General features: G+C 44.8%; 1 protein-coding gene across 2 annotated transcripts in view; it reads right to left on the bottom strand.

Annotated features, from left to right (window-relative positions):
* The window catches only part of PSME2 (proteasome activator subunit 2), a 56,741-nt gene that overhangs the window by 14,875 nt on the left and 27,641 nt on the right, over positions 1-14,225 (bottom strand). For both annotated transcript variants that reach the window (XM_040416917.1, XM_040416916.1), the window contains 3 exons: positions 12,006-12,092; positions 194-230; positions 20-117 (listed from right to left, as the gene is read on the bottom strand). In XM_040416917.1, the coding sequence (XP_040272851.1) occupies positions 20-117; positions 194-230; positions 12,006-12,092 (222 nt within the window). The remainder of the gene's footprint in view (positions 1-19; positions 118-193; positions 231-12,005; positions 12,093-14,225) is intronic.

Here is a 14,225-nt window from a genome sequence, read left to right on the forward strand (position 1 = left end):
GCACCAATGTGGTTCTTACCAATGCGCATCTCTCTCTCAGGGTTCGTATCTCAGGTAGGACAATATTTAGTATTTTCTGAAGCTTCTCATTCTCTTTCAAGAATCCACATTTTGGAGCTAAAACCAACAAACAGAGGTGTAAAAAACCTGTTACACATGTTACTTTTAGTAAAGAACATACTACATAGGTCACCTTTCTTTTCTTCTTTGTCAGTTTCCATTTTTGTTTCCTGAGATAAAAAAACGTGAAGTTAACAAAAGGTTAAACCCATGGGGAATAGACATGTTTTCTGCTACTGTAGATGTTCTCAACTAAGGCTACTTTCACACTAGCGTTTTTCACAGATCTGTCATGGATCTGCAAAAACGCTTACGTTACAATAATACAACCGCATGCACCCGTCATGAACGGATCCGGTTGTATTATGTTTTATATAGCCATGACGGATCCTTGCTGCGTTATTCTGTCCGCGATAGGAGCGCAACCAAATGGAACAGAATGCATTTTGGTGCATTCTGTTTCGTTCAGTTCAGTTTTGTCCCCATTTACAATGAATGGGGACAAAACTGAAGGATTTTTTTCCGCTATTGAGATCCTATGACGGATCCTAGGGTCCTACCACTGGGACCACAACTGATCACAAGAACAGGTACCCTGTATACCTCGGAGCGCCCCGAACTCAATAGAGCCAAGCATGCTCATTGCCACTCCATTCATCTCTGATAGTTCCTGAGTACAGCACTCGGCTATTTCCGGAACTTCCATAGAAACGAATATGAGGTAGTTTGCATGCCCAACCAGTCACTCCATTCATTTCAGGACGCTCCAAGGGATCCAGGGTATCCGTTCTTGTAATTGGTGGGAGTCCCATTGCTAGGACCTCCTCCGCTCTAATAGTTATCCTCTATCCTGTGGATAACATTTAACAGCCGGAATACCCCTTTAAAGGGGTCCTCTGGAAATTAAGAAAATGAAAATGCTTAGAACACTTTATTATAAATACCTTTCATTAGTTATAATGGCTTGTTTTGTCTAGGGAGCAATCATTAGGAGAAATAAAATGGCCGCCGTCCTATTAGTACACACAAAACCTGTCCTAATCACATAGCAGGACAAGTTACTTCACAACACCGAGCTAAAGAGCTGCCTCATCCTCCTTTCTTACTTGTCAGGGATTATGATCCTGAATAAAGTTCAGTATAATCTTCAGCTGAATCTTTGTGGGAATAGAGTTCATGAGGAGACGTGAAGTACAGAGAGGATGGACCGTGGTAATGGTAACTGCATACAAGTGCTGCTGCTCATTAGCCACATCTGTAAGGATGTGGGGCAAGGGACCGTAAATGTATTACTCTGCTATGTTGTAAATTGTATAATTACTGCAACATCTCACTTTGGTAAGTAGATGGCAGCAAAGGATAAGATGATAAAAGTCTACATTGGAGCTGCCTATCAGAGGAATACTAATAACCTATTTAGTATTCAGAGTTTGAAAATAGCTAATTTATGGGCTGTTTCGGACCCTTACAAGTGTGATAGCAAACCGAATATGCAGGTTTGACACTGCACTTAGCAAATTACTTATTGAATCACACTCTCCCTGTGTGAGGGGAGGAGGTTCCTCTAGAAGCAGGAAGTGAGAAGTTGGAGGCTGTGCTTGGTGCTGCTAGAAACCTGAAGGAATCATCTCAGCTGAATCTGGAAGGGAATGGACCGGCTCATGGTGAAGACTGGTGACAGCACGAAGGGGTAGTTTGCAGCAACGACCCCAGGAGTGTCATGTCTGTAGGGTCCAGTTCTAGAGTGGACCAGGAAATAAGAAAAAGCACCAAGAACCTGTTCAAGGAACTGTAAAGGCGGCTTTTCTGCGTCACTTAGCACTACACTGTTGAAGTGGCATTTGGACATACAATAACGCTCCAAGTACAGTTACATTGCGGTGTACGGGCTGCAAGCTAATGCATAGCCCTAAGGGACTCATACGCTGACACCTTCCTATCTCACTGGCTGCTCATAGGGTGTTATATGCTGGGAGCTGGAGTAAGGATTAAGGTTACAAGAGACAGACATCATTTCCCTGTGGATTACAAATAGTATTGCGCAATGCTTAGGGTGCACCCCAAAGAGGAACTCTCCCAGGAACATACAAGTGCAGCTAGGCTGCTTGATGGACTTTAGGGAAAACATCACATTTACTGGTTTATTGTTAGACAATGTTACATTTACTGTTGGCTTATTCTCTGTGTACCAATCTGTTTTATATATTCTCAGCTTCTTCTTCACTACATTGTTCAGTTAAATCAACTGCTGGGAAAGAACTGTTGTCTGTGTGGCATCGTGTACCCTCGGTATCTGTGGGCCCAGCCCTCGGTCTTTTTTCATTTGGTGCTGCGAGCAGGGTACATTTATCGCCATGCAGAACCCTACCGGTTCCGAGGCGGTTCCGGTTGTGGCCCCCATTACCCCTCCTGCCGTGGGAGTAGCTCCGATCATGTGTTTGGCCGCAGGGGCAATATTAAATCAGCTAGTGCGGTTTGATGGCCAAAATATGCTGCTAGAAGACTGGGCCACACACCTTAAGAGCATCCTCAGGTTGTACAACTTGGCTCCGGATTTACAATCGGATGTGGCGCTGAACACCTTTGAAGGGGATGCTAGACGCACTGTCATGCTACGTCCAGAAGAGGAAAGGAAGACACTAAATGCTATATTCTCGATTCTATCTACAGAGAAACGACCAGTATTGGCAGCCTTAGGTCCCGTTTCTTCACTTGCTTCCAGCGTGAAGATGAGACTATTCCCCAGTTTGCCAACGCCCTCCAGATCTGGTCACATGTACGGAAGAGAGAGGCCAATGGTGCTAACATTCTTGGAAATGGAGAGTAGCCCTCCTCTTTGCCAGGCTCTCAGGGAACGTATACTGGTGGATGGTACATGGCAGTTTCAGAAGATACAAGCTGAGGCTGTGGCCCGAGACAAGGATGAGGCGTATGGTGCTTACACTGTTAGGATGCAGGAATTTGAAAAACTCCCTTTGATGAGGAGAATCTGTGTGAGACAGTGAAGGCACTTAGTGCATCCCTGGGAGAGATTCAGAGGCAATTGGCACAGTTACAGGCCCCATCGATGGCCCCAGTTCAGTCCGATTACTGGAAAAGGGTTGCTGCCCCCATGCGTTCCCCACTATATTCAGCAACTACAGAGGCTGGAGTGAGAGACTCTCCCATGCACTGGGCTGGTCTGTCACCACCTACTGATGCACAGACGTGAGGTCTTCCAAAAGACCGGAAAGCAAGGGCACTGCAGTGTTGGATTTGCTGAGAAAGAGGACATATCTCCTGTCAATGCCCACAAAAGGCCCTGAATCCAGAACAGCCACCGTTAAACGGCCAGTTGCCAGGTTACCCCTAATGACCTCTGGGACCTGGTGACTGAAAGACCCTACTTACAGGTGCAGATTGAAGAACAGATGGTGGAATGTCTTGTAGACACAGGGTCGGAAGTAACCACAATGCCAGTGAAGTTCTTTGAGAGATACTTCGGCCATCTGATGAAGCCTGACAAGGGCACCGTGATCAAGCTGACAGCGGTAAATCAGACTGCTATACCTGTGTTCGGAGTGGTTTGGATGAGAATAAAGCTATGTGGACAAGATGTCGGCAAGAATGGAGTGGTGCTTGTCAAGAAACTAGCCCAGTATGGAGCTCCCGTCGTATTGGGAATGAACCTTCTGCGTGAATTGGATCAGCTCATGTTTACAAAGGAGGGCCCGAGTTATTGGAGGAAAACTACTTTCCACAAGCCTACCCAGAGAGCATTCCAGAGGTTGATCCGGACATGCGGTATCTGCAAAAGCACTCCTGAGGGTAAGCCAGTTGGAGCAGTATACAGTTGTGTTCAAAATTATTCAACCCCCACTGAAATTGAGTGTTTTGGCCAGTTTGACATTGATTTTGATCATTTCAGTCATCTTGTTTACAATTAAATCAAAGAGGCACTTGTAAGTCAGACAAATATAACATAACATTTATAATGAAATAACCACAAATGTCTTTTCTGTGCTCACATCATTATCAGTTTTATTCAACCCCCAAGTGACATTCAATCTTAGTACTTAGTACAACATCCTTTTCCAGTTATAACAGCTTTTAAACGTGAAGCATAGCTTGACACAAGTGTCTTGCAGCGATCTACGGGTATCTTCGCCCATTCTTCATGGGCAAAAGACTCCAGTTCAGTCACATTCTTAGGCTTGCGCGCTGCAACTGCTTTCTTTAAGTCCCACCAGAGGTTCTCAATCGGATTTAAGTCTGGTGACTGCGATGGCCACTTCAAAATGTTCCAGCCTTTAATCTGCAACCATGCTCTAGTGGACTTGGAGGTATGCTTGGGATCATTGTCCTGTTGAAAGGTCCAACGTCTCCCAAGCCTCAGGTTTGTGACGGACTGCATCACATTTTCATCCAATATCTCCTGGTACTGAAGAGAATTCATGGTACCTTGCACACGCTGAAGCTTACCTGTACCTGTAGAAGCAAAACAGCCCCAAAGCATGATTGACCCCCCGCCATGCTTCAGAGTAGGCAAGGTGTTCTTTTCTTCATAGGGCTTGTTCTTCCTCCTCCAAACATAGCGTTGATCCATGGGCCCAAACAGTTCTAATTTTGTTTCATCAGTCCACAGAAAACTTTTGTGGTTTGTCCACATGCCTTTTGGCATACTGCAGTCGACTCTTCTTATTCTTTGGAGACAGCAAGGGGGTGCGCCTGGGAGTTCTGGCATGGAGGCCTTCATTACGCAGTGTGCACCTTATTGTCTGAGCTGAAACTTCAGTACCCACATCTGACAAATCTTTTTTCAGTTCCTCAGCAGTCACACGGGGACTTTTCTCCACTTTGCGCTTCAGGTAGCGCACAGCAGTCGAAGTCAGCATCTTCTTTCTGCCACGACCAGGTAGCGTTTCAACAGTGCCCTTTGCCTTGAATTTGCGAATGATGCTTCCTATGGTGTCTCTTGGTATGTTTAACATCTTTGCAATCTTCTTATAGCCATTGCCCTTCCTGTGAAGAAAAATCACCTCTTCTCTTGTCTTCCTGGACCATTCTCTTGACTTCACCATGTTTGTAAACACACCAGTAAATGTCTAGAAGGAGCTGAGTATCACAGTCCTTTTAAATCTGCCTAATTGGTGCTTATTATGCTTGATTGCTTCTTCTTGACATCCACAGGTGTTTTCAATACCTGATCGAAAACACTTGAATGAACCTCTGTTCTTAAGAGTGGTAGTCTTTAAGGGGTTGAATAATTGTGTCAATGAAGAAATCACAAAAAAAAACATTTAATACTGTATTACAAAAACAATTGTTGTCATTTTAGTTGCATTTGGTTCTTTAAAAAGTCCTTGTAAGATTTAATTCTGAACACAATTACAAATGTACACTAAATTCCCTAAAACCCTTTACAGCATTGGGGGTTGAATAATTTTGAACACAACTGTATGTCCCATATGGAAGAGCCTGCACCGTACCTCCGCGACAGGAGATGATGATACGAATGCCTGTAAGAAGCCGGCGGAAACTGAATGGGATAGATATGCTGATAGAACCCCTGGGCATGTTGGAAGTCAGCCGGAGCCCAGTGGTCGCCAGGACCATCATGACAGTCACGGAGGGGCATGTGTGGCATGTCATGAAGTTACCTTCCATGCTGGAGAGAAAGTGGCTGAGTTGTATGTACTGCAATGAGAGAACCACTCAGTTCTCCCTACGGGCTGTTGAAAATTATGCCTGGACTTTGGCAGTGGACCAGAACTTTGTGGAGGAACCCACACCTGAGTGGAATGGCCGGCGGATCTTGGAACAAATGAAGATTGATGTGAACTAGTTCACCGCCGATCAGATGGAGAAGATTGAAGCAGTGCTATGGGAGTCTCAATCCGTCTTTTCCCGATGTGAGGAGGACTTTGGGTGCACGATGGCTATCGAACACGAAATACCGACTGGGGATACTCCCCCAATTCGAGAAAGGTACCAGCAGATTCCGCCCACTCTCTACCAAGATGTGATGGTGGAGTGGTAAAAGAGAGCCAAAGCCCGTGGGCCGCACCGGTGGTCTTGGTGTGGAAGAAGGATGGGTCCTTGAAGTTCTGTGTGGACTACCGGAAGTTAAAAGCTGCCACAGTAAAGGACGCTTTTCCCCTGCCTAGGATTGAAGAGTCGTTGTAAACACTACAGTTTGCCAAGTATTTCTCAACTCTGGACTTGGCGAGCGGTTACTGGCAAGTACCTGTGGCAGAGAAGGATAGACAGAAGATAGCCTTTATCCTATCCATGGGGCTGTATGAGTTCAACAGAATGCCCTTCGGGCTGATGAATGCTCTGGGTACATTCCAATGCCTAATGGAACACTCCCTGGGTGAACTAAACTTTGAGTTGATTCTGATCTACCTGGATGAAGTGATAGTCCATGCACCAACGTTTAAATAACATTTGAGGAGACTGCGGCAAGTGTTAGGTAGGCTCCATGTTCATGGCCTTAAGATCAAACTGAGGAAGTGCCATCTCTTCCAAACAGGCCTAGAGTATCTGGGACACATCGTATCAGCTGAGGGAGTTCGCCCTGCGGAGAGTAAGGTAGAGGCAGTAAGTAAGTGGCCGCAACCTAAAACGCTCCGAGAAGTGAAAGCATTCCTAGGATTGGCTGGGTACTATTGAAGATTTATAAAGGGCTTTGCGAAGATCGCCGGTCCGCTACACAAACTCTTGAGAGGGACTGCCCAGGGTCCGAGGACACTGCCCATATCATGGGGGCTGCCACAGCAGCAAGCGTTTGACGAGTTGAAAAAAGCCCTGATAACCGCCCCCATCCTGGCATATGCTCACTATGGAAGACCATTCACACACTACACTGATGGAAGTTTGCATGCACTGGAAGCAGTACTAGCCCAAGAACAAGATGGGCAGGAACAAGTCATTGAGTATGCGAGTCGGTCCCTACAGGACTCTGAGCGCAATCCAGAAAATTATAGCTCAGGGTATCTCACCATGGCACAGATCCTAGTAAGAACAGACAATAGCCTATTGGCCCACCTGCAGAATGCGAAGCTGGGCGCCTTGGAGCAGAGATGGATGGCTAGACTGGCAAAGTTTGACTATATCATCAAATACTGTGCCAGTAAAGACATCGCAAATGCGGATGCACTGTCTAGAATCACCTGGGATGTCCCAGTAGGTGAGGTTGACGAAGAGGATGAAGGGACTGAGATACCAGATCTTGGTCGCCCGTTGCCAGCTCAAGTATAAAGACTGAGGAAGAATGGGGTTAAGTGCGAAGTGAAGATCCTGACTTAAAGATTGAAGAGCAAAGTTGCTTTTCCTTAGATGGATGGAAGTATCCTCCTCTCTGTATTTCATGTCTTTTGCTTATGAGCTGTATTCAGAATCACAATCCCTGACAAGTAGGAGAGGAGGATGAGGCAGCTGTATAGCTCAGTGTTGTGAAGTAACATGTCCTGTTGTGTTATTAGGACAGGTTTTGTGTGTACGAATAGGACGGCGGCCATTTTATTTCTCCAAATGATTGCTCTTCAAACAAAACGAGCCATTATGACTAATGAAAGGTATTTGGGAATATATTTATAATAAAGTAATATTTAAGTATTTTCAATAATTTTATTTTCTTAATTCCCAGAGAACCCTATTAACCACCTCAGCCCCCAGTGCTTAAACACCCTGAAAGACCAGGCCACTTTTTACACTTCTGACCTACACTACTTTCACCGTTTATTGCTCGGTCATGCAACTTACCACCCAAATGAATTTTACCTCCTTTTCTTCTCACTAATAGAGCTTTCATTTGGTGGTATTTCATTGCTCCTGACATTTTTACTTTTTTTGTTATTAATCGAAATTTAACGATTTTTTTGCAAAAAAATGACATTTTTCACTTTCAGTTGTAAAATTTTGCAAAAAAAACGACATCCATATATAAATTTTGCTCTAAATTTATTGTTCTACATGTCTTTGATTAAAAAAAAATGTTTGGGTAAAAAAAAAATGGTTTGGGTAAAAGTTATAGCGTTTACAAACTATGGTACAAAAATGTGAATTTCCGCTTTTTGAAGCAGCTCTGACTTTCTGAGCACCTGTCATGTTTCCTGAGGTTCTACAATGGCCAGACAGTACAAACACCCCACAAATGACCCCATTTCGGAAAATACACACCCTAAGGTATTCGCTGATGGGCATAGTGAGTTCATAGAACTTTTTATTTTTTGTCACAAGTTAGCGGAAAATGATGATTTTTTTCTTTTTTTTTTTTTTTCTTACAAAGTCTCATATTCCACTAACTTGTGACAAAAAATAAAAACTTCCATGAACTCACTATGCCCATCACGAAATACCTTGGGGTCTCTTCTTTCCAAAATGGGGTCACTTGTGGGGTAGTTATACTGCCCTGGCATTCTAGGGGCCCAAATGTGTGGTAAGGAGTTTGAAATCAAATTCTGTAAAAAATGACGAGTGAAATCCGAAAGGTGCTCTTTGGAATGTGGGCCCCTTTGCCCACCTAGGCTGCAAAAAAGTGTCACACATCTGGTATCTCCGTATTCAGTAGAAGTTGGGGAATGTGTTTTGGGGTGTCTTTTTACATATACCCATGCTGGGTGAGATAAATATCTTGGTCAAATGCCAACTTTGTATAAAAAAATGGGAAAAGTTGTCTTTTGCCAAGATATTTCTCTCACCCAGCATGGGTATATGTAAAATGACACCCCAAAACACATTCCCCACCTTCTCCTGAGTACGGAGATACCAGATGTGTGACACTTTTTTGCAGCCTAGGTGGGCAAAGGGGCCCATATTCCAAAGAGCACCTTTCGGATTTCACTCGTCATTTTTTACAGAATTTGATTTCAAACTCCTTACCACACATTTGGGCCCCTAGAATGCCAGGGCAGTATAACTACCCCACAAGTGACCCCATTTTGGAAAGAAGAGACCCCAGGGTATTCGCTGATGGGCATAGTGAGTTCATGGAAGTTTTTATTTTTTGTCACAAGTTAGTGGAATATGAGACTTTGTATGAAAAAAAAAAAAAAAAATCATCATTTTCCACTAACTTGTGACAAAAAATAAAAAATTCTAGGAACTCGCCATGCCCCTCACGGAATACCTTGGGGTGTCTTCTTTCCAAAATGGGGTCACTTGTGGGGTAGTTATACTGCCCTGGCATTTTCCAGGGGCCCTAATGTGTGGTAAGTAGGTAAATGACCAGTGAAATCCGAAAGGTGCTCTTTGGAATGTGGGCCCCTTTGCCCACCTAGGCTGCAAAAAAGTGTCACACATCTGGTATCGCCGTATTCAGGAGACGTTGGGGAATGTGTTTTGGGGTGTCTTTTTACATATACCCATGCTGGGTGAGATAAATATCTTGGTCAAATGCCAACTTTGTATAAAAAAATGGGAAAAGTTGTCTTTTGCCAAGATATTTCTCTCACCCAGCATGGGTATATGTAAAATGACACCCCAAAACACATTCCCCACCTTCTCCTGAGTACGGAGATACCAGATGTGTGACACTTTTTTGCAGCCTAGGTGGGCAAAGGGACCCATATTCCAAAGAGCACCTTTCGGATTTCACTCGTCATTTTTTACAGAATTTGATTTCAAACTCCTTACCACACATTTGGGCCCCTAGAATGCCAGGGCAGTATAACTACCCCGCAAGTGACCCCATTTTGGAAAGAAGAGACCCCAGGGTATTCGCTGATGGGCATAGTGAGTTCATGGAAGTTTTTATTTTTTGTCACAAGTTAGTGGAATATGAGACTTTGTATGAAAAAAAAAAAAAAAAAAAAAAAATCATCATTTTCCACTAACTTGTGACAAAAAATAAAAAATTCTAGGAACTCGCCATGCCCCTCACGGAATACCTTGGGGTGTCTTCTTTCCAAAATGGGGTCACTTGTGGGGTAGTTATACTGCCCTGGCATTTTCCAGGGGCCCTAATGTGTGGTAAGTAGGTAAATGACCAGTGAAATCCGAAAGGTGCTCTTTGGAATGTGGGCCCCTTTGCCCACCTAGGCTGCAAAAAAGTGTCACACATCTGGTATCGCCGTATTCAGGAAACGTTGGGGAATGTGTTTTGGGGTGTCTTTTTACATATACCCATGCTGGGTGAGAGAAATATCTTGGCAAAAGACAACTTTTTCCATTTTTTTATACAAAGTTGGCATTTGACCAAGATATTTATCTCACCCAGCATGGGTATATGTAAAATGACACCCCAAAACACATTGCCCAACTTCTCCTGAGTACGGCGATACCAGATGTGTGACACTTTTTTGCAGCCTAGATGCGCAAAGGGGCCCAAATTCCTTTTAGGAGGGCATTTTTAGACATTTGGATACCAGACTTCTTCTCACGCTTTGGGGCCCCTAGAATGCCAGGGCAGTATAAATACCCCACATGTGACCCCATTTTGGAAAGAAGACACCCCAAGGTATTCAATGAGGGGCATGGCGAGTTCATAGAAATTTTTTTTTTTTGGCACAAGTTAGCGGAAATTGATATTTTTTATTTTTTTCTCACAAAGTCTCCCGTTCCGCTAACTTGGGACAAAAATTTCAATCTTTCATGGACTCAATATGCCCCTCACGGAATACCTGGGGGTGTCTTCTTTCCGAAATGGGGTCACATGTGGGGTATTTATACTGCCCTGGCATTCTAGGGGCCCTAAAGCGTGAGAAGAAGTCTGGAATATAAATGTCTAAAAAAATTTACGCATTTGGATTCCGTGAGGGGTATGGTGAGTTCATGTGAGATTTTATTTTTTGTCACAAGTTAGTGGAATATGAGACTTTGTAAGAAAAAAAAAAAAATTCCGCTAACTTGGGCCAAAAAAAAGACTGAATGCAGCCTTACAGAGGGGGGGGGATCAATGACAGGGGGGTGATCAATGACAGGGGGGTGATCAGGGAGTCTATATGGGGTGATCACCCAACTGTCATTGATCACCCCCCTGTAAGGCTGCATTCAGACGTCCGTATGATTTTTACGGATCCGATCAGTCTATCAGTGGATCCGTAAAAATCATGCGGACATCTGAATGGAGCTTTACAGGGGGGTGATCAATGACAGAGGGGTAATCAATGACAGGGGGGTGATCAGGGAGTCTATATGGGGTGATCACCACAGTCATTGATCACTCCCCTGTAAGGCTGCATTCAGACGTCCGTATGATTTTTACGGATCCGATCAGTCTATCAGGGGATCCGTAAAAATCATGCGGACATCTGAATGGAGCTTTACAGGGGGGTGATCAATGACAGGGGGGTGATCAGGGAGTCTATATGGGGTGATCACCTCCGTCATTTATCACTCCCCTGTAAGGCTGCATTCAGACGTCCGTATGATTTTTACGGATCCGATCAGTCTATCAGTGGATCCGTAAAAATCATGCAGACATCTGAATGGAGCTTTACAGGGGGGTGATCAATGACAGGGGGGTAATCAATGACAGGGGGGTGATCAGGGAGTCTATATGGGGTGATCAGGGGTGATCAAGGGCTAATAAGGGGTTAATAAGTGACGGGGGGGGGGGGGGGGGTGTAGTGTAGTGGTGCTTGGTGCAACATATTACTGAGCTGCCTGTGTCCTCTGGTGGTCGATCCAAACAAAGGGGACCACCAGAGGACCAGGTAGCAGGTATATTAGACGCTGTTATCAAAACAGCGTCTAATATACCTGTTAGGGGTTAAAAAAATCACATCTCCAGCCTGCCAGCGAACGATCGCCGCTGGCAGGCTGGAGATCCACTCGCTTACCTTCCGATCCTGTGAACGCGCGCGCCTGTGTGCGCGCGTTCACAGGAAATCTCGCGTCTCGCGAGAGGACGCACCGGCGCGTCCACCCAGAACAACAGGACCGCCGCAAAGACGCAATCCTGCGTACGGCGGTCCTGAGGAGGTTAAGTTTGTGCTTTATTTTTCTCCCTGGTGACTCACCTCTGCCTCAGGATTCGGGGGATCAGGAATCGGAATGTTTAATTCAGAATGAAGTGATGTCAGGTCATTGATATTAAACACATCGCTCTGTCAAGAAAGGAAAGCAGTTTACTCAGGTAATGCGATCATAAACTTTGTGAAATATAGCTGTGTGAGTAAAATATTTTTTGCAAAAATAAAAGATTTTTTTTCCTTCAGCATTGCAGATCTTAGGCTACTTTCACATTAGCGTTTTCAATTCCTCTATTGAGATCCGTCATAGGATCTCAATAGCGGAAGAAAGCGCTTCAGTTTTGTCCCTATTCATTGTCAATGGGGACAAAACTGAACTGAACAAAATGGAATGCACCAAAATGCATTCCGTTCGGTTGCGCTCCCATCGCGGACAGAATAACGCTGCAAGCAGCGTTTTTCTGTCCGGGATGTGGTGCAGAGCAAGACGGATCCGTTCTGACACACAATGTAAGTCAATGGGGACAGATCCGATTTTGTGAAGGGTACAACAAGGCTGGGTTTGACAAGTCAAAAAAAGTCAAAAAATCTGGAGAGCCCTTTAAGTGTATATCCATATAGGACAGAAACAAAATTTGCCACCACATATTTGCATGCAATAGATTAGCAGAGTTGTACAGGACCAGCAAACTGGATGAGATTTTAAGATATTTCATCGACATGTTGTGAAAGAAAATCTGCATCATAAATTGACCAATTTAAAGGGGTATTCCAGTTTCATGAAAATTGATGGCCTATCTTCAGTTTAGGTCCTCAATTTCAGATTAGTGGAGGTCACACAGATCAGCTGTTTGAACTGGCTGCATTTTTCCAATGTTTACCTGCACTCTGTCTAGTGGTGGTGCAGTGTAATTACAGCTGTTCGGCCGATTCTGTGGAATGGGAGAGGAAGGTGTAATTACACTGCACCGCCACAATAATGTAGAAGGCGTGCAGTGAAAAGTGTAGAACGGGCAGCACATAAACTGAACACTGACAGTTAAGGGTACTTTCACACTTGCGGCAGAGGATTCCGGCAGGCAGTTCCGTCGCCGGCAATCCGGACGCAAATGAATGGCATTTGTCAGACGGATCCGCATCCGGATCCGTCTGACAAATGCATTGAAATACTGGATCCGTCTCTCCGGTGTCATCCGAAAAAACGGATCCAGTTTTTATTTATTTTTGCATTTTTCTGCGCAGAGCAGAAAACCGGATCAGTTTTGCCGGAACACTTAATGCCGGATTCGGCACTAATACATGCAGAGAAAAATCACAGCATGCACTATTTTGGACTACCGTAATTTCGCCCTATAAGACGCACCTGCCCATAAGGTGCACCTAGGTTTTTGAGGAGGAAAATAAGAAAAAATATATTTTTAACCAAAAGGTGTGCTTTTGGTGGGTTTTGAACTAATGGTGGTCTGTGGAGGACACTTATTTGGGATCTGTAGATGACACAATGTTATGGAGGGAATCTCTGGGTGGCACTGTTATGGAGGGAATCTCTGGGTGGCACTGTTATGGAGGGAATCTCTGGGTGGCACTGTTATGGAGGGAATCTCTGGGTGGCACTGTTATGGAGGGAATCTCTGGGTGGCACTGTTATGGAGGGAATCTCTGGGTGGCACTGTTATGGAGGGAATCTCTGGGTGGCACTGTTATGGAGGGAATCTCTGGGTGGCACTGTTATGGAGGGAATCTCTGGGTGGCACTGTTATGGAGGGAATCTCTGGGTGGCACTGTTATGGAGGGAATCTCTGGGTGGCACTGTTATGGAGGGAATCTCTGGGTGGCACTGTTATGGAGGGAATCTCTGGGTGGCACTGTTATGGAGGGAATCTCTGGGTGGCACTGTTATGGAGGGAATCTCTGGGTGGCACTGTTATGGAGGGAATCTCTGGGTGGCACTGTTATGGAGGGAATCTCTGGGTGGCACTGTTATGGAGGGAATCTCTGGATGGCACTGTTATGGAGGGAATCTCTGGATGGCACTGTTATGGAGGGAATCTCTGGATGGCACTGTTATGGAGGGAATCTCTGGATGGCACTGTTATGGAGGGAATCTCTGGATGGCACTGTTATGGAGGGAATCTCTGGATGGCACTGTTATGGAGGGAATCTCTGGATGGCACTGTTATGGGGAATCTCTGGATGGCACTGCTATGGGGAATCTCTGGATGGCACTGCTATGGGGGATCTGTGGATGGCACATATATAGCATCTTAT

This window comes from Bufo bufo, chromosome 2, assembly GCF_905171765.1.
Source record: "Bufo bufo chromosome 2, aBufBuf1.1, whole genome shotgun sequence".
NCBI lineage: Eukaryota > Metazoa > Chordata > Amphibia > Anura > Bufonidae > Bufo > Bufo bufo.